This window comes from Ipomoea nil, unplaced genomic scaffold (genome assembly GCF_001879475.1).
Source record: "Ipomoea nil cultivar Tokyo-kokei standard unplaced genomic scaffold, Asagao_1.1 scaffold2921, whole genome shotgun sequence".
Taxonomy (NCBI): Eukaryota; Viridiplantae; Streptophyta; class Magnoliopsida; order Solanales; family Convolvulaceae; genus Ipomoea; species Ipomoea nil.
The window spans coordinates 401,284-422,867 of NW_017619349.1; the positions used below are offsets into that span (position 1 = coordinate 401,284).

Consider the following 21,584-nt stretch of genomic DNA (forward strand, 5'->3'; position numbering starts at 1 on the left):
TCGACTATTCCCAAAATGGTCCCTCGACTATTTTTCAGAGTATATTAGGCATATAATAGGTAAACGGACGAAAATGCCCTTCATTTTAACACTCAATAGACGGAATTTCTAACAGAGGACCGATTTGGGGGAGTTTTTAAAAGTCAATGGACCACATTGGGTGCAATTAAAAGTCGAAATGCAAAATTGAGAATGAGCGATAGTCAAGGGACCATTTTGGGAAAAAACTCATATATTTATTTACCAAGTATTTTATTAATACCATGAAAAAATTAAAAAAAAATATAATTAATAAATCCAATCATATTAACTAGTTGAGGGATTTGTTAACAAAAAGAGTATTCAAAACACACAACAAATTGAAGTGGGAAATTAACTCGCAATAATGTCCTTGTTTGACAACTAGCGGTTAGCGTTAGCGGATTTTACCAGCGAAGTATATCAACGGTTGGTAAAAAGATATTTGAAAAAATTAGTGATTTAGATTAACATGTAAAATGACCTAAAGGTATACATATATTTCATAATAATAACAATAACAACAACAACAACAACAACAACAACAACAACAACAATAATAATAATAATAATAATAATAATAGTTTTAAAAATATAATTCTCAAACAACGTGCTCAGAATTTAGTAGCTACAATAAAAAAATAATACATATACATTTAATTAACTTAAAATTATAGTTAAACACATTGTGTTCAGATGACACCTTTGTGGCTATGCTTGAGGGAAGGTTATAGGATCGAACTCTAATGAGGGAAAGTCACAAGATCAAACTCTGATGGTGGGGTATTCACTCTTTGGGCTACAATACGTTAAAGAATTGTTTTTATTCAAAAATAATTATTCATTATAAAAAAAATTAAAAAGAGATATAATTTTATTAGTTATATTATCTTTATTTTCTACAATTCAAAGATTCATTACCTTCAAATTCATTAATTAATATATTCACTACATTGTCCATTAGTTATATTATCTTTATTTTCTACAATTCAAAGATTCATTACCTTCAAATTCATTAACATTGTCTTCCTTTTACACTATTTTGTAATTAAATATCAAACTTATAATACCAAATATGTTATATATTTATTTACCAAGTATTTATACAAATATAATAAATATTAATATTTTGTTCAATACTTCCACACGATAATCTACGACACACATCTCACAACACATGAAACATGTAGAGAAAAACTACCACGGTCAAATATCAACAGGCGCTTGCAAGATAAAGAGTTCATAGGACCAACTAAGATCTCAATCATATACTATACACGGCAAGGCAAATATAAAACTTCCTACACCATAATCTCATTGCATAATGTTGCCCTCTATGCTACCCCAAGTAACCTAATTGCACATGACACACTACCAATAAAAAAGAAGAGAACAAGTACAATGACAATGCTACTCAAAAGATAATTAAGAAGACTTAGAAAAATTTAAACCAAAAGTAATATTTATTTAGACTATCATTTTTAAACTAAGTATTTTGACTAACGTTATTACAAAGTTACAAACATGCATTTATTTTAATTTAGTGACAATAATAATCAATCTCTCATATTATCTTGCATTTATATACTTTGAATTACTGATTTAAATAAACAAACTCAACATTCAATTACCTATCCATAGACGACGTCTCCTATATAATCTTGCATTGATATATTTTGAAGTATATATATATATATATATATATAGGGACTTATATTATGCATCTACGTAATAAATGTATAGTACATACATGTTCTTAGCCAAAACAGATAGGACGAAGCCACCATCTCAAAGGATATATAATAAGGGTGTACTCTTAGCTCTCTCACTTGCACACACTTATTACATAGATAGATATATATATAGAGAGAGAGAGAGATATGATGGGCAGGTGCGTGGAGAGAGCTTTGCCCGTTGTGGTAATGGTGTTGGTCGTATTAACACAAGTGATCAATTTGATAGTAAGCAAAATGGCAATGTCAAGGGGCCTCAACTTCTTTATCCTTGTTCTCTATGCCGATCTTCTATCCACCCTCATCTCTCTCCCTTTTGCTTTCATCTTCTCCAGGTATATATATATATTATGTAATTAAGAACTGGTTTTTACTTCTTTTTTTTTTTTTTTTCTAAAATTTCTTTTGAAAATTTTGTAAATTAATTTTGGTAGGTCAAACAACTGTCCGGTGACCTTTGCTGTCCTCTGCAAAATCTTCCTGCTCGCTTTAGTTGGGTTAGTATTAGTATGTACAAAGAATTATAGGTGTTGTTATATTAATATAATTATATATATAATATATAACTATAACTATAATTATATATATTTATAAATATAATTACAATTATTAGTATTATTTCAGGTGCGTTGTGCAGATTTGTGAATATGCGGGTACAAACTACGGCTCCCCAACACTAGCTACAGCGATGATGAACCTCATTCCAGGCTTTACATTCGTGCTTGCTCTTATACTAAGGTTCTCTCATCTTCTTATTTTTATATTTTATAGTTTACTTACATAAAAGATCACTTTTAATTGATTAATTACAAATTTAATTTAGGTTAACTTTCTTTAAATTCTCAAGTAATGACTGAGAATTTCTCTAAATGAAAATGTAATCAAATTGGATAGGAGTAATTAAGGACGTTGATGGTATTGTGGAATTTTTTGACGACTCGACGGTATTGACAAAAAAAAAAAAGATGGATTGTACTACTACTTGGTGACTTTTCAGAAGGAAAAAACCCTACATATGGGCGGTCAATTAATTAATTAATTAATTCATTAATTTCACTATACACTCAAATAATATACTTTCGGGAAAAGTAAATTATTTGAATACTGAAAGTACATTATTTTATATAATGTACATTCAGTACATGTTTAATATATTTAAAATGTACTTCTTTTGTTATATATGTTCCAACAGCACTGTGTGGACCATGGTCCACACAATAATTTACCATAGTGGAGTGAAGACAGTTATTTCAAATTAAGTACATTCTAACTTCTAATATAACTATATTCTTTACTAAAAAAAAAAAAAAAAAAAAAAAAAAAAAAAAAAAAAAAAAAAAAAACTATATTCATATTTTATCATCTTAACTATAATAAAGCTATATGGTTTGGGTAGTAATTATATTAATGTTACAATTATTATTTTGGTGAGTAATTATTGTTATAATTATTGTCTCTATCCTTATTAATATAAAATAGCCACAACATCCTTTACTTTAAAAAAAAATTGAAAAATAAAATAGCTATATTTTTCTCGCCCATAACAAAGGATTACATTTATTGAATTAATGGAGTTATTAAATGTTATGATATTATGATTAAGGATTCCGATTCTCGATTAATAGAAAATATGAAACGATGCAATATTAATTAAATCTTTGGCTTTACAATGAAAGTCTATTTGATATGCTTTTGTTATTTATGGTGCTTCTTGGGATTACAATATTAATTAAATTTTCGATGAAAGCCTATTCGATATCTGAAACAGTGCAATTAATGCAAGCCTCTACATATAATTTTTCTCCATCTCAAATGCTTCAAAGAAATGGCAGAAGCGAGAAGGGATGAAGAAAGCAAATGTTGCGGGCCGTGGGTCAATTATTGGACTTCAAAATTAAAAAAATAATAATTCATTTGAGCCATAAATAAAAATTTAAATATATATAAATGTATATATCGTATGGGTCTTTAATGTTTTTCTGGATTTCTAAACTTAGAACTTTTAAAAGAAAAAAAATACATTTGAATTATCTCCACAAAAAGTGGTCTTGTGCTTATAGAATGACATTTAGGTTTATGGAATGACATGTGCATAAAGAATATATTATATAATCATATAAAAAAATGTGTTCAATTAGAGTTTAAATTTACTCATACAAAATTTGAAACTTGCTTTCTAAATGTAATTATCTTAGTTATTATTCGTATTGTGAAAATTATAATATATATGAAATACAATTAAGAATAAATCAATGTAATTATGTAAATTCTCTCTATAAGTTTATTTGAATATGTACATATATAATTAGAGATTATATTAACCATACAAAATTTTAATTTTAATTTTAATTGTAATTTTGTATTCTATAAAAATAATAAATACTTGACCAATGGAAGCTCAAAAATATTATTATAGTAAACAATTTAAAATATTTTTATTTTTTCTATTTTTTTATTTATATTTATAATAACATAATTTTTCCCCAAACATCGTGCGGGTGAATTACTAGTATAATATATAATATAATTAAAAATAAAATAAAAACAAACAAAATAATTTAAGTGAAGTGACAAGACAAGATATAACTTGTCTCCTAGTCCTACGTACTACATACATTAATTCTATGTTTTTTCATCTACCAACTACTTTTTTTTTTAATGAAATGTTGTAGAGTGAGCAGTAACTAGAATTGTCAATTCATGTTGGTAAGGATGAGCAGGCCAAAACTCACTATCCGACGGACTGAGCCTTTAAGACCGGCAAATTATGTTGTGCATCCGATGGTGCATACGAATGCAAAAACGACGTCGTTTTATTAAAAATGTGCGTCTCACTTTAAAAAAAAAAAAAAAAAAATCAGTTTCGATTCCCAGCAACAATATTATATTGTGCATAATTTGAACTATATATCCAGAATCAATGAACTAAAAATCCAGAATTGATGAACTAAAAATCCAGAATCTATGAACTAAAAATACAGAATGAATGAACTAAAAATCCATAATGAATGAACTAAATATCCATAATGAATGAACTAAATATCCAGCATGAATGAAAAAAAAAATTAGTTTCGATTCACGTCTAAATATCCATAATCAATGAACTAAAATTCCAGAATCAATGAACTAAAAATCCAGAATCAATGAACGAACTAAAAATTCAGAATCAATGAACTAAAAATTCAGAATCTATGAACTAAAATTCCAGAATCTATGAACTAAAATTCCAGAATGAATGAACAACATAATGCTGTTGAGGGGAATCGAAACTGAATTTTTTTTTAAGTGGGATGCGCGTTTTTAATAAAACGACGTCGGTTTTGCATCCGTATGCACCATGCATGGTGCATACGGATGCACAGCATAACGATCCCTTTCTTGGACATGTCCATATAGCCCAAACCCAGTATACCATCCATAAGCATTAATTCGACATTTTATTTCAAACTTAGCTTGTAGACTTGTAATTTTTTCACCAAACATAACTTATAACCTATTGATAACTTAAAATCTAAGTTATAAACTCTCAAATAATTAATGTCTCCCAAAGAGCTAGTCTTATTAAAAAATAGAAGCATTTGCCCTAAAAGGGGTGATCAAGTGGGTGCGGGAGCATGATTCCCGTATATAATTGACCATTGGAACTTATGTGTGGTATATTCCTAGAATGGAAACTGTGAATTGGAGAAGTTTAAGCAGCCATGCCAAGACCATTGGAACATTGGTTTCCATTGCAGGGGCTTTTGTGTTAACTTTCTACAATGGGCCACCAATTCTCAATAAACCAACCCTCCTCTTCTTATCCTCAAAGCAAGATTGGATTCTTGGAGCATTCTTGCTAGTCATCACAGCCTTATCCAATGCAATCTGGTACATTTCTCAGGTCTGATCTGGACTTCAAAACGCTTAATTGCTTCATTTTAAATTTCATAATATATATATGGTGTAAATCCAGCAGGATTATTAGAATAATTTATTTTTCTGATTGTAATAATTAATGTGGTATATATCTGCAGGCTGCCATTCTGAAGGTATATCCAGCAAAGATGATGATACTATGCTTTATCTTCTTGTTTTCGACTATCCAATCTGCACTAGTCTCATTGGTAACAGTGAGAGATTGGACTGCCTGGAAGATAAACCCTGACATTACATTATTCGCCGTTTTCTATACCGTAAGGTCCAAGCTCTCAATATTACATAATTAAATTCTTTTTCAATCCTGTATAATTAAGATAATCAAGCGCCCTTTCGTTCTCTGTCCAACAATTTCTAGCTCTAGTTGGTACTGGACTGAACCATTACCTCCCCTAACACTTACCAGCCCTAATTGTACTTGTGAGTCGTGAGCTGGCTCTGATACCACTTAAGATCAAGCACTTACCACCATGCAAAAAGTTATAACTTAGGGAATACACAATTTTATTTTCTTATACCATCACATTTTGAAGAGATAAGGTACTGGACTTTACCCTTCAGACCTTCTTCCAACATTTATTATTACAATTTCTTCTGTGAGGCTAACATATTATATATTTAAATTGATTGAATACATTTAAGTGGTGGAAGAGGTTAATGTATTTATAATAAATATTTGTTGGATATATACATCTATACATGCAGGGGTGCAGTACTGCATTTCGTGTGTATTTGATATCATGGTGCATTGAGAAGGAAGGGCCTCTCTTTGTGTCTATGTTCAAGCCTTTGGCCATTGTTGTTGCTGCTGTGGTTGGAGTTATTTGGTTTAGTGATACTCTCTATCTTGGAAGGTATTTAATTAATACCCAAATATATGGTACAATATTCATTACGATTTTTTTTTTTTAATATTATTGACTTGATTACAAAGTAACCATTGTGATTCGAATCTGTGACCTCCAAATTGGGACTGCCAATGAAATGCTATAGAGCTACAAGCTACTTGGCCATTACGCTTTTTAATCTTAATTTCTATAATATTATATTTTATATTAATTCCTATACAACAACAAAAATTGAATTTTCTATTTTAGTTAAATTTTTTACACTAATTTATATTACTAAAAAAAAAACTCAGGTACAATAATATTAACCCTAATGTAGTTTAATGGTTTTGTTGCCCTAAAGACTAAAATGTAATTTTTTTTTTAAACTAAGGATATATTGCAACTACAAAAAGATAATGACTAAAACTATTATTAAGAAAAAGTTGTGTCATTTGTCACAAACCATAGCATTTGTATAAAAAATAAATTAATTAAAATAAATATCTTCTAATAGAATATAAAAATTAATTAGAAAATAAGATTGAATAGTTGTTTGAGTACTATTGACTATGTTACAATGCTGTAGATTTTTTATTTTTTTTTGAATTATACTAGCTCTATTACAATGTAGTATCTGTTCATATATATACTTTCTCAACCTACTGAAACACAAAGAGCCAATAACGCCTCCCGTGACAATGCAGTAGATTAAATAGTTGTTTAAGTTAAATTATATTGCAAATAACATAATTGGAATTTGATTGCAGTATTATTGGAGGAGTGATAATTGTGGTTGGATTCTACGCTGTCACGTGGGGAAAATTTAAAGAAAATATTTCTGAAGTGGAAACGCTGGGAAACTCTGCATCTTCAACCCCGAATGCCCCATTGTTGCAAGTCCATACACAAAACTAGCAATACTTATATTTTTTTTTCAAAATAAATTTATCTTATTACAAATAAAATTAATGTATAAAAATATTTAAAAATTCTAATTGAGATCTTTTAAATTACAATCAAATTGGTATTTTAAAATAATAATGATAATAATAATACAAATAATATGCACTCTATTCAATGTTTTTTTTGGGGTATTAGGATTTTCTCATTTGAACTTTGCATATTTAATGTAATTCTTATACCATGGATCAAAGTTCACATTGCACCGTCGACATTGGTTCAAAAAATGAAAAATTGCCACATTTTTCTCATCTGTTTGATTTGATCTCATCTTATGATTCTAATATATCCTCACGACTGCACAGGAGAATATGATTGCATTTGAACCTAAACATATATCTAATCTAAAAACATAATAAATGTGAAATAAGGTTATACCCTTCATTTATGTCCGTTTTTCCGTTACATTTTTTTAACACTATGCTATAAAAGTTGTACTATACAATATTTTGAACAAACATACCTCCATCATTATAACTTCCGCTATATTTTCTACTATTATATTATTATTACCATGCACATTTGTCCACCATATATTTTCTTATCTTCTTCAAATCTACAACAACAACAACAACAACAACAATAATAATAATAGTAATAATAATAATAATAATAATAATAATAATAATAATAATAATAATAATAATAATAATAATAATAATAATAATAATTATTATTATTATTATTATTATTATTATTATTATTATTATTATTATTATTATTATTATTATAAATTGAAATTATATGTTAGCCATTTCTTAAAATATAAATATCAAATTTATTAAAATATTTTACATTATTATTATTATTATTATTATTATTATTATTATTTACAATAATTTAAATATCTAAAGGTCATGTTCGGTAAAATAGTTAGCTTATAGGTCAATTTTGGTTTATTTAACCACTATTAACTTTTTTATTTAGTTAAAAAATTTATATAAATGTTTGGTTAATTAGTTTTTTGTAACTCTAAAATGCTAAAATTTAAAAAGCTGTTCAAAACAACTTTTTCGATTTGCTTTTTAAGAAAGGATATTATACTAAACACCTATCACCTAACAGTTAATTTACCAAACATACACATTTCTACAATCATCTAATGTTATTAACTAGTTATACCCTCTAAATCTCTAATTAACTCAATCAGCTAACAGCTAACAATCATTTACCAAATCAGGCCAAAATCTAAATAAATTTAGAATTTTACTATAAAGTAGTAATATTGCGCACTTATTTTTGCGCATCGCGCATAAAAAAATACTAGTTAGTATATGTATATTGGGACTTATATTGTTCACCTACGCAGTACATACAAGATACAACACACTGACATACATATATTCTTAGCCAAAACCGATTTGAAAGCACCATGCCACCATCTCAAAGGATAAGGGTGTGTACCCTTAGCTCTCTCACTTCCACTCTTATTACATACATAAATAAATACACCAAAAAGAGAGATAGAGAGAGAGATGATGATGAACAGGTTCGTGGAGAAAGCATGGCCCTTTGTGGTAATGGTGATTGCAGTATTAACACAGGTGACCAATTTGATAGTAAGCAAAATGGGAATGTCAAAAGGCCTCAACTTCTTTATCCTTGCTCTCTATACCAATATTCTATCCACCGGCAAATTATGCCCTGGACCCATGTGGACACGGGCCCAAAACGACGTCGTTTTTTAAAAAAAAACGCGTCATTAAAAAAAAAAATTACACGCGTTTTGCCGTTAACGGTGTTATTTTTTTTTTGGATTATGAATGTACAGTTATGCCGTTATGAATGTACAGTTATGCCGTTATGAATATACAGTTATGCAATTATGAAATTATGAACACAGAGTTCTAATATTATGAACTTACAATTATGAACATATATAGTGATAAAATTATGACCATGGAGCTTTAAAATTGTGAATATAGAGCTTCGAAGATTATGAATGTACAGTTATGGAGTTATGAATGTACAGTTATAGAGTTATGAATCTACAGTTATGGAGTTATGAATCTACAGTTATGAGATTATGAATATACAGTATGGAATTATGAATGTACAGTTATTGATCAAATTATGAACAAAGAGCTCTAACATTATGAACTTACAATTATGAACATATAGTGATAAAATTATGAACATAGAGCTCTAAAATTGTGAACATAGAGCTTCGAAAATTATGAATGTACAATTATGGAGTTATGAATGTACAGTTATGGAGTTATGAATGTACAGTTATGGAGTTATGAATGTACAGTTATAGAGTTATGAACGTACAGTTATGGAGTTATGAATGTATAGTTATTAACATATAGTAATAAAATTATGAACATATACTCTTACAATGAAGCGGTCTGAAATTTAAAAAAAAAAAAAAAAAAAAAAGAAAAAAGAAAAAAGAAAAAGGAGATAACAGTGCCGTTAGGCACTGTTACCCGTGTCCAGCAAGCATGCTGGACACGGGTCCAACGCATAACGATTGCTATCCACCCTCATCTCTCTCCCTTTTGCTTTCATCTTCTCCAGGTATATATATATATATATATATATATATATATATATATATATATATTATGTAATTTCACCCACCAAATTTACTCTAAACATTATACATCAGTTTCATTAAAAGTTCTATTTTTTATTTTTTATTTTTATTTCGCGGCTATGATTAAAGAACTGGTTTTTACTTTCTCTTTTTTCCTAAAATTTATTTGCGAAATTTTGTAAATTAATTTTGGTAGGTCAAACAACTGTCCGGTGACTTTTGCTGTGCTCTGCAAAATCTTCCTGCTCGCTTTAGTTGGGTTAGTATTAGTATGTACAAAGAATTATATAGGTGTTGTTATATTAATATAATTATATATATAATATATAACTATAACTATAATTAATATATTTATAAATATAATTACAATTATTAGTATTATTTCAGGTGCGTTGTGCAGATTTGTGAATATGCGGGTACAAACTACGGCTCCCCAACACTAGCTACGGCGATGCAGAACCTCATTCCAGGCTTTACGTTCGTGCTTGCTCTTATACTAAGGTTCTCTTCTTGTTTTTATATTTTATATAAAAGTTCACTTTTAGTTGATTAATTATAATTTATAATCACATTTTTTTTAAAATTTAAATGGAAATGTAACCAATTTAGATACAAGAAATTGGGGTTGGCAGATACAGAGGAGGGAAGTCCACACGGGCTTAGCTCACTGATCAATCGTTATGCGTTGGATCCGTGTCCAGCATGCTTGCTGGACACGGGTAACAGTGCCGTTAGGCACTGTTATCTTTTTTTTTTTTTTTTTTTTTTTTTTTTTTTAAATTTCAGACCGCTTCGTTATAGGAGTATATGTTCATAATTTTATTACTATATGTTAATAACTGTACATTCATAACTCCATAACTGTACATTCATAACTCCATAACTGTACATTCATAACTCCATAATTGTACATTCATAATTTTCGAAGCTCTATGTTCACAATTTTAGAGCTCTATGTTCATAATTTTATCACTATATGTTCATAATTGTAAGTTCATAATGTTAGAGCTCTTTGTTCATAATTCGATCAATAAATGTACATTCATAATTCCATAACTGTAGATTCATAATCTCATAACTGTAGATTCATAACTCTATAACTGTACATTCATAACTCCATAACTGTACATTCATAATCTTCGAAGCTCTATATTCACAATTTTAAAGCTCAATGGTCATAATTTTATCAGTATATATGTTCATAATTGTAAGTTCATAATGTTAGAGCTCTGTGTTCATAATTTCATAATCGTATAACTGTACATTCATAACGGCATAACTGTACATTTCATAACGGCATAACTGTACATTCATAATCCAAAAAAAAAAAAAATAACACCGTTAATGCTGTTAACAGCAAAACGCGCGCGAATTTTTTTTTTTTTATTATTACTAAATGACGCGTTTTTTTTTTAAAAAACGACGTCGTTTTGGGCCCGTGTCCACAATTCAGTGTGGACACGGGTCCAGGGCATAATTTGCCCTCACTGATTCAGTAGATAATATTTGGGAGAAGTAATTAAGGTTCGATTATTGACAGTCATAGTGTAGGGATTATGTGTAAAATGGGAGTGAATTACCGTGATTTACATATTTCTAAGTACTTTGTTAGGTAGGAATGTGGGGCCCTTCAATTATCGACTTATTGGGAAAGTTATTATGTGGCCCCAGGTTTGAAAATACATAATTTGTATACTGATTGTTCACAATTATTTCACATACTGAATGTTCACAATTTACATATTGAATGTTCATAATTTTACACATTGAATGTCCACAATTTACATACTGAATGCCTGAATGTACACAATTACCTACCAAATGTTCACAATTGAAAGTGTAAAAATTCATTATATAAATTGTAAACATTTAATATGTAAATTGTGAACATTCAGTTTATAAATTGTGTATTTCGATTCAAATTTATCTTACAAGGTGAACCCGAGTTCATGTCATAACTATTGCGACTTGACGGTATAGGCCCGGCAATAATTGTCATGCGGTGGCTCCTACCAAAAAGATCGAAAAGATTGGGGCGACTTTTCAAAAAGAAAAAACCCTACAAAGTACAAATGAATGGTCATATTATTAAAGAAAATGTCTTTTATGACAATAATAAAATTATGAGTTAATACCCAAAATGGTCCCTTGACTATGCCATAATTACCAATTTGGTCCTCAACTACCATTCTTACCCAATTAAGTCCTCAACTATGTAACTTTTACTCAATTAAGTCCTCAACTATACAATTCTTACCCAATTTAGTCCTCAACTATATAATTCTTACCCAATTTAGTCCTCTGTATTAATTTGACTGTTTGTTGACTGTCAAAACTCGGGATAAAATTATAATTTTACAAGATTTTTCCTTCCTCTCCATTTAGCAGCGCCAAACCATGCAGCAATACACTCCGATCAGATTTCGATCGTCAAAAAATCGTTGGAAATCAAATTCATGGGCTATCCGATGCATAACCACTACTTCGATACTGACAGGTTTAGAACCCAACCCGAGCTTATTGCTACATGGTTTGGCGCTGCTAAATGAGGAGGAAGGAGAAAACTTGTAAAATTACAACTTTATTTCCACTTTTGACAGTCAACAAACAGTCAAATTGACAAAGGACTAAATTGGGTAAAAATTGTATAGTTGAGGACTTAATTGGGTAAGAATGATAGTCGAGGACCAAATTGGTAATTACGACATAGTCGAGGGACTATTCTGGGTATTAACTCTAAAATTATTTTACATCTACCTTACTTTACTTTCGTTCCCATCAATTAAATTTCTGAAAAAGTATTTTCAAAAAATATATTTGATGGAAATAACTTTATAAGAAAAATTAATTAATGCGTTTGGTGTTACCTTAAAAAATAAGAATTAAATTACTTAAAAAATTAATTAAGATGTTTGATTCGTTTAATTTTTTTTTAATATCTAATATATTCTTGCTATATACAAACATTAAACAAGTGTAATAAATAAATCATATGTTAAAAAACTCTAGTATAAACCAATCTGGCCAGCACGTTGCCCCTTAATTGGGCCGGCCCAGTGCGAACGAGGATTAATCTGAGTATGATACGGGCTTAAAATGTCTCATACAGTTAGGGCTTGCTCAGGATACCTCGTAGTCTGACCCAAAAAAAAAACTAAAAAAAAACTCTCTAGTCTACAACAATAATATTCAAAATGCAAAATATTACGGAGTACTAGAAAGACAAGTTTCTTCGATAAATAGTATTGTTATACTTACTAATAGTAGGAGGGACAAATTTATTATATTTTATAAGACACTTTTAATTTGTATTTTTTGGTGTCAAAAAGATAAATACGTAATTGAATAAATTTGATAGATTTTAAGAACGCAGCAAAATTGGATTCTTGGAGCATTCTTGCTAGCCATCTCAGCCTTATCCATTGCAATCTGGTACATTTCTCAGGTCTGGACTTCAAAACATGACTTTGCTTCATTTTAAATTTTATGCTACTTTTCTAGTTGGTGCTGGGAGGGAGAATAGAGGGAGAATAGTTAAGCGGAGGCTGTAAAGGTCAAGTCTAGCACTTGGTGGCTGGGAGTTGTTAGACGGAGGTTGGTAAAGGCCAAGTCTAGCACTTAATTGGTGGTTGGGGGTTTTTTGGCGAAAGCCGGTAAAGGCCATGTCCAGCACCGCGTCTCGAAAATGTGTGGTGGTATAAGGAAATAAAGTTGCGCATTTGCTACTACCTATAGCTTTTGGCGTAAGTGGTGAGCGCTTGATCCTAACATTTTCTCTATTGGCAAATCTTGTGTGAGACCTTCTCACAAATCCTTGCCCGTGAGACGAGTCGGGTGGTAGACAACTAGGTGAAATGCTCAATGGAGGTATAATTTGTAAGTATCACAATTTCAATTATAAGTATTACAATATTTATAATTAGTAACAATCAATTTTTTCCTAAAATATTATCACAATTTCACATATAAATAGAGTTAATTCCACCAGAAGTCTCTTGTCTTTGGTAGCAATTCCAAATTTAGTCTCAGACTATCGTTTTTGTCAGTTAACATCCCAGACTATTTTGTTTGGGCACATTTAGTCCTTCGTTCTCATGACTTTTTCTATTTTTAATAAGGGCATTTTTGTCTCTTCATATTTTTTTTTGTTATTTTTTCAGTTTTAACCGATTTATTTGGTTTAGGACATTACTAAAAACCGGTTGAAAAATATGGTCCAAAAAAATGAGAGGTTACCTAAAGTTCTAAACCTATTAAACCTATTGAAATTGGAAGAATAACAAAAGAAAAATATGAAAATACAAAAATGCCCTTACTAAAAATAGGAAAAGTCATGAAAAGGACTAAAAGTGTCCAAAAAATAATAGTCTAGGATGTTAAATGACAAAAATGATAGTCTAATACTAAATTTGAAATTAACTCCATATAAATATTACAATATCTATTATAAGTAGCAGTTTATTTTTAATTCAATATTTATCCTAAGTAACGATTTTATAATTCAAATTAGTATTAACTCAAATCCATCCACAATTCAGTAAGTAATTTGATCACATCCTTAACCAAATGTCAAGGGTTCGAATCTTGATTTTGAGTATGGACCAATTTTAAATTTTCAGACCAACTGTCACACTTAATAGATGTGCCTACAATTCAACCTGGGGGTCATTGTGTTCAATAAGTTAATTTTCTGATGGTAATTAGTGTGGTATCAGGCTGCCATTCTGAAGGTATATCCAGCAAAGACGATGATGCTATGCTTTTACTTCTTGTTTCTGACTATCCAATCTGCACTAGTCTCATTGGTAACAGTGAGAGATTGGAGTGTCTGGAAGATACATCCTGACATTACATTATTCGCCGTTTTCTATTCGGTAAGATTCAACCTCTCAATATTACATAATTAAACTTCTTTCTCAATTAATTCATGTTTAATTAGGATCAAGCGTCCTTTCGTTCTCTGTCCAACAATTCCTCTAGTTGGTACTAGACTTGACCACTACCTTCCCTAACACTTACTAACCTTAACTACACCGACTTTTATACCACTTAAGACTAAGATTTACCATCATAACAAAATATACCTGGTAGTGAAGACGCAATTTTATTTAATTTCCTTATACCACCAAATTTTGGAGAGACAAGATGCTGGACTTCACCCTTCAGACCTCCGTCCAACAAACACATTAGCTACTTGATTTTAGATTTGGCCGTTCACCGACCTCCGCCTAACATTTATTAATTATTACAATTCTTTTATGAGGCTAACATATTAAATATTAAAATTGATTGAATACATTAAAGTGATGGAAGATGTTAATGTATTTATAATAAATCCTAATAAAACTTTTTGACAACATCATCAATAAGACAATAACATGCGTGATAGTATATAGTATCACCATTTTAAATGTATCAAGTTTGAATATATAATGTTAAGTACATGCTATCTTAAAATCCAATGGAAAACATTATACCAATTAGGAAATTAAATTTAATTTGTTGGATATATATATACATATATACATGCAGGGGTGCACTCTTGCATTTCGTTTGTATTTGATATCATGGTGCATAGGGAAGGAAGGGCCTCTCTTTGTGTCTATGTTCAAGCCTATGGCCATTGTTATTGCTGCTGTGCTTGGAGTTATTTGGCTTAGTGATACTCTCTATCTTGGAAGGTATTTAATTAATATCCAAATATATGGTACAATACTCATTACGTTATTTTTTTTTATTTTTTTTTTAGTACTACTGATTTTATTACAATGTATCTGCTGGGGTTCGACATGTGACCTCCCAATAATACATTGTAACAGAGTCAGTAATACTAAACAAATTTAATTCAAATAATATTTTCTAATAGATTATTAAAATGAATTAGGAAATTGGATTGAATAGTTGTTAAATTTAAATTGCAAATAACATATTTGGAATTTGATTGCAGTATTATTGGAGGAGTGATAATTGTGGTTGGATTCTACGCTGTCATGTGGGGAAAATCTAAAGAAAATATTACTAAAGTGGAAACGTTGGGAAACTCTGCATCTTCATGCCACAATGCCCCATTGTTGCAAGTTCATACACAAAACTAATTAACAATAGTTATATCATGGGTGAAGTGTATATATGTTGCTACATATATTTAATACATTTCTATTTTTTTTTTCTTTATATCGTTTTTTTTAATATAAATTTATCTTTTTTACAAATAAAATTAATGTATATATATATAAAAAAAAAAAAACTCTTTAAATTACAACCAAATTGGTTTTTAAAATAATAATAATAAAGCTTGGCATCGTCCTGGCCATCAATTTTCTTATTGAGTTATGGTGATTTACATCCTTTCAAATACTCTATCCGGTCGGAGTATGTGGACCTTTAGGATTGGGGATTCAACTTTTGAGAGAAAGATAAAATAGAATCAAAGCCCGCATGGGTAGCTCAACTGGTCATAGAGGTGAAACTTTGGAATAATGACCATGGATTGAGTCTCACCAGCAGCAGTGTGGGAGCAACCTCTCAAAGTGAGGGGGGCTCCTTGTGCGCAGTGAGCACCGGTCTAGTCTCTGTCGGGCCCTTAGGGTTAGGGTTCAGCCTTTTAGAATAATAAAATAGAATCAAAATATTAGTGGAGAACTAAACTAAAAATATTATTATAATTGAGAACTAAAATTAAAATTAAATTCATTTAAAATTATGTTTTGAATTTTTAATTCGGATGCCGGCGAACATATATTCTCAGTATCTGGACCATGTTATAACATCAGATTCAACTTTTCGACGTTTGACTCAAAGTTCCCAGAATGATACTGTACTAAATCAATCTTCCACCACTTATATATACGTAAGAGATTCCAGTGAAATGCCTAAAATTTGATATGGCTATGGCGGCTAAGGTGGAGGGAGCTTTGCCTTATCTGGGTATGGTTTTAGCCCAGTTTGCTCAAGTGGGGTTGATGATCGTAGGCAAAGCAGCCATGTCTAGTGGAATGACCAATTTCACCTTCGTCTTCTACTCCAATGCTCTTGCGGCTCTTCTTCTCCTCCCCGCTTTCTTCATCCAAAGGTATATCGTACTTCCATTTATGTCTATAAATTGTAACTTTTTCCACCTTATTTATGCTTTTCCTAATTGTGCGTAGGTCAACTCGTCCTCCACTCACCTTCTCTCTCATCTGCTGGTTTTTCTTGCTGGGAATTCTTGGGTATGTTATGTAATTCTGCCATGGTTCATTAACTTTTTGCTCTTGTACTGGAAATCTGGTAAAAATTGTGTGTTTCTTACTTTCTTTACAATCAATTGTTGTAAAAATCTAATCTTTATATTGCTATTCCACTTTTTGTTCTGTAGATGCTCAGCACAGCTTACTGGGTATACTGGAATCAACTATACTTCATCATCTTTTGCCTCCGCAATGCTCAACCTCATTCCAGGTTTTACTTTTCTTCTTGCCATCATTTTCAGGTTTTTACTCCTCTTCTAGCTCTTGATCTTGTTACTTTTGGATATCAACTTGTTTATAGCTCTAGTAATCCTTTGGCTAACAACAGCCCTTTATATGTTTATAGCTCTAGTAATACTTTGGCTAATTGAAGCATGTGCTCCATCTCAACTAAAAGCTTAAGCTGATAGTTGGATTGCACATTAATGGTTATATGCTCAACATGGCTAAACCTGTTAGTTATTTATTACTCTGAATAATTAGAACAGCCCAACAATCTGATGTTTTCTTTCAAAAATTGTGGTGGTTTTAGAATGGAAAAACTGGATCTTGCTAGCTCAAGCACCATGGCAAAATGTATTGGGACTATTGTGTCAATTGTTGGAGCATTCATTGCTACTCTCTGTAAGGGGCCGGAGATTTTCACAAACTCTGCCTCTTCAAGAGCCAACTTTCACCATCTTCGTTTACCACAAGTAGACTGGATTCTTGGAGCAGCGTTCCTGTTAGTTGACTGTCTGGTGTCTTCGGCATTTCTAGTTGTACAGGTATTCTACTTCTTGAAAGTTGGAACGTTCTGGAAATGCGGAAACTAGTGCGAATTGCAGCAATATAACTCTCATTTGTGTATGGTCACTTTCCCAATGTTTTTCTCGACAGGCATCCATCCTTAAGAATTTCCCAGCAGAGCTTATTGTGGTCTTCTTTTACTTCTTCTTTACGGCCATTCTATCTGCAGTCATCTCTCTTATTGTGGGCAGGGACTTAAATGCATGGATGCTAACGCCTGATATGAGGTGGCTTGCTGTTCTATACTCGGTCAGTTATTTGCTTCCTCTATTACACTTATTTCAGGTTACCCTCTTGAAGCAATTCGGTCAAAATTGGGCAATTTCGTTAGAAAATTTAAATCTTGTGTGTAAGTGTCTTCATCATCGAGAGAATTAAAGCAGCCTAAGCTGATAGTTGGATTGCACATTAATGACTATATGCCCTATTCGAACCATGACCTTTGGTCTGGCTCTGATACCAAATTAAAGCATGTGCTCCATCTCAACTAAAAACCTAAGCTGATAGTTGGATTGCACATTAATGGCTATATGCTCAACAGAGAGTACCTCAACTAAACTTTCCAATGTATGTTTCCCTTCTTAATTCTGCTTTTTAGGCGGTTTTTGGCTCTGCGTTCCAAGTCAGTGTAATGGTCTGGTGCGTACACAGGAAGGGACCTGTTTTTGTTGCTCTTTTCCATCCGTTAGGGATTGTGATCGCTGCTGCATTGGGCATCGTCTTCTTAGGGGATATTTTCTATGTCGGAAGGTGTTTGTGATCTCCTTTGTATAAACTTTCTGCTCCATACAAATTGACATTAACATTCCTGCTGATCGAACTCGGGAAATTGGTTTTCCCTTTACACTCAAATGCCTGTGTGCAAGAATGTTTTCTGCTTATTTACTAATCATTAGATTTTTTTTGCAGTTTGGTGGGCTCAGTTATAATTGTTATTGGATTTTACTGTGTGATATGGGGAAAAGCAAAAGAAATGAAGGTGACTAATGACAGTTTGGTGATAAACATCAAGTCCAGCGGTGAAAAGGCTCCTCTCTTGGAAAATAAAGGTGGGGAGACGGGAATTTAGTGCCGAAGTCACTGGACCTTGTAAAATTGGTATGCTTTTATTTGAATATGCATGGTTTATTGCATTTTTTGCTCCACCAAAAATGTGTATAGAACTTGGAGGTAAAAGCATTATTATATGTGCTTCATTGTTGTACTCTAAATGCAACACAGATATCTTGGAGGACTAATATACGACTCGTAAATTACTTCAATGCAATGCTTTTAAATCAAAATGTAGTATTTATGGGTTTAAGAGTTAATTATAAGAGAAAGTGTAATACTTATAAGTAATTCAACCTGTCTCACGGGTGAAAACCCATGTGACGGTTTCATAGGAGTTTTTGCCATTTTGAGAATATAAACTCTTTACAGATTTAGATATGTTTGGTTGCATCATTATTTGCAATAAGTAGATCATTTACTGCTGGTATTTCAGACATACAATATCATGACTCACATTTCTGAACTCAAATGAGACCATAACTGGCCTTATTCATAACCATTCATCGAAATAAACACACAACATTTCTAGTGACCCAGACAGACCTGAAGGTGATTCCATCAAGAACAGTTGAAAGTAGAGCATTTTATGCCTTGAGAAAGGCTTCGAGATCCTTGAATGTCTTAACGGCGGCATCCTTGATGAGGTGGGGATCAGGAACCTCGGCACTAGCCTTCTCGAATTCACACCCCCACTTCACCAGGCTCCCGTCTCCCTTTGGAGTCACAGACAGGTAAGCCTTGAAATCCTTGTAGTATTTCAGGATGTCACCCTCAATCACATGGTAGCTCACTGTCTTCTTCTCATCATCTACTGTGTCTATCTTCTCCTTTGAGAATGTGACCAGTGGAGCTCCTACAAAAACCCAAAAATGTTTCTCAATTCAAACAAGCCCACCTGTTTTATAAACTAGCTAGATGGAATGCTGATTGGCACCGGTGCCTTTTGCATTAGGTTCAACTATGTATGCACTGGTTTGAGCCAGTCAGCTATGAACAACTTAGGTTGGTTTATCCCTTATGGTCCTTTGTCGACTAGGGTCACAATCTAGTGCACATCCTCGGGTAGTGGCTCTGAGTTCCCCTCCCCGGCCTCCACCAAACAAAAGACACTAGCCCTGTGGGGCTAGTTCAGTTGGTTCGATCGATAAACTGGGAACACCTAATGTAAAGAAAAAGAGAGAGACTAGTGGTGTCTTTTGCATTAGGTTCAACTATGTATGCACCGGTTTGAGCCGATTAGCTATGTACAACTTAGGCTGGTTTACCCCTTGTGGTCCTCTGCCGACTAGGGTCACAATCTAGTGCACATCCTGGGGTAGAGACTGTGGGTTTCTCTCCCTGGCCTCCACCAAAAAAAAGACACTAGCTCTGTGGAGCTAGTTCAGTTGGTTCGATCGATAAACTGGGAAAACCTAATGTAAAGAAAAAGAGAGAGACTAGTGTCGATCAACATCGTAGACTTACCATCAACATATTTGATCAAGCGGATTGAGCCAACGGCCTTTCCATCGCCTTCAAGAACCTCAATACTCTTGTAGACATCAGGGAAAGCCTTGGGGAAGAGGGTGGTGGAGTCCCTGATGCTATTCCAGAACTTGTCAGCACCAATGCTAACCTCCAAGTCCACTTCAATCTTTCCTTGAGCAGCCATAGCTAAATACCTTGAAACCAAGCTAAGAATGGGTTAGAAAAGAGATAAGGAAATAGGTAGAGAAGTGTGTGCTTAGGAAGGTAGAATGAAGATGTATATATAGTAGAGGAGAGGGGTGAGAAAGGGGTGGGGGGCGATTTATTGCCATTAGTTCACCCGCCGTCGGTATTGTGCATGCTTCTTTATTAACCGTTCTGACTAGTACGTATTGATTGTTGACTAACTATGACCAGTCGGTGCTTTAAAACTTGTACTGTATTTGGGTGTTCGGTAAATAGTTGTTGGCCGATAACTATTAACTGATTGGGTTAGTAGGTTTGATTAGTTGATAGTATTGGCTGATTGTAAAAAAATGTAGTTTGGTAAATTAGTTGTTAGCTGATTATATGCAAAATGACTTTCTTAAAAAGTTGTTTTGACTAGCTTTTTGAATTTTAACCTTTTAGAACAATAAATTGTTAAAAAAAAAAAAAGCTAATTAACCAAACAATAACTATTTTACTAAACATGGCCATTGTATTATTGTTACCTCTTGCCCACATAAGGCAAAATAATCTCATCTCAAGGCCCTACGCTCTGACCCGACATAATAGTGGATAGGTAAACCATGGTACTTCAACGGTCCATTAGGTGAGAGGATCAGTGTCTGGTGTCCACAAAAAATTCATCACTCGATCTTGTGTGCCCTTACTGACAAATATTGTTTTTTCTTTCTTTCTTTCGGTAATAAATGTATCGTAAATTTAGGAGTACAAGACATTTTTAAAGTGAGTATTAGATGTACAAGTAATGAATATTAATATTTCTGTTAAACAAGGTATTTTAGGTTTTTTTTTTTTTAAGTAATAAAGTGCATAATAC

At 31.9% G+C, this 21,584-nt stretch overlaps 3 protein-coding genes across 6 annotated transcripts; 2 read left to right on the plus strand and 1 right to left on the minus strand.

The window, feature by feature from the left end:
• Positions 1 to 1,859: 1,859 nt before the first annotated feature.
• LOC109160943 (WAT1-related protein At3g28050-like) lies at positions 1,860 to 16,170 on the plus strand. Of its 4 annotated transcripts, none has more exons than XM_019309202.1 (8): positions 1,860 to 2,086; positions 2,186 to 2,248; positions 2,376 to 2,489; positions 5,418 to 5,556; positions 13,369 to 13,446; positions 14,717 to 14,875; positions 15,534 to 15,682; positions 15,949 to 16,170. In XM_019309202.1, the coding sequence occupies exons 1-8, from the start codon at positions 1,899 to 1,901 to the stop codon at positions 16,094 to 16,096; spliced, it is 1,038 nt and encodes a 345-aa protein (XP_019164747.1). In that variant the 5' UTR covers positions 1,860 to 1,898; the 3' UTR covers positions 16,097 to 16,170. The 4 variants fall into 4 exon arrangements, with proteins under 4 accessions (XP_019164747.1, XP_019164748.1, XP_019164749.1 ...); XM_019309205.1 differs by having other exon boundaries at positions 1,866 to 2,086; positions 2,186 to 2,258; positions 2,389 to 2,489; XM_019309203.1 differs by lacking the exons at positions 13,369 to 13,446; positions 14,717 to 14,875; positions 15,534 to 15,682 and adding exons at positions 5,768 to 5,926; positions 6,375 to 6,523 and having other exon boundaries at positions 5,418 to 5,634.
• Positions 16,171 to 16,742: 572 nt separating this feature from the next.
• LOC109160942 (WAT1-related protein At3g28050-like) lies at positions 16,743 to 19,281 on the plus strand. Its single transcript, XM_019309201.1, has 7 exons — positions 16,743 to 17,073; positions 17,150 to 17,212; positions 17,359 to 17,472; positions 17,763 to 17,997; positions 18,110 to 18,268; positions 18,618 to 18,769; positions 18,929 to 19,281. The coding sequence occupies exons 1-7, from the start codon at positions 16,886 to 16,888 to the stop codon at positions 19,086 to 19,088; spliced, it is 1,071 nt and encodes a 356-aa protein (XP_019164746.1). The 5' UTR covers positions 16,743 to 16,885; the 3' UTR covers positions 19,089 to 19,281.
• A 184-nt stretch (positions 19,282 to 19,465) lies between these two features.
• Positions 19,466 to 20,804, minus strand: LOC109160948 (MLP-like protein 423). Its single transcript, XM_019309211.1, has 2 exons — positions 20,537 to 20,804; positions 19,466 to 19,925 (listed from the first exon to the last, which is right to left on the minus strand). The coding sequence occupies exons 1-2, from the start codon at positions 20,721 to 20,723 to the stop codon at positions 19,657 to 19,659; spliced, it is 456 nt and encodes a 151-aa protein (XP_019164756.1). The 5' UTR covers positions 20,724 to 20,804; the 3' UTR covers positions 19,466 to 19,656.
• Positions 20,805 to 21,584: the final 780 nt, after the last annotated feature.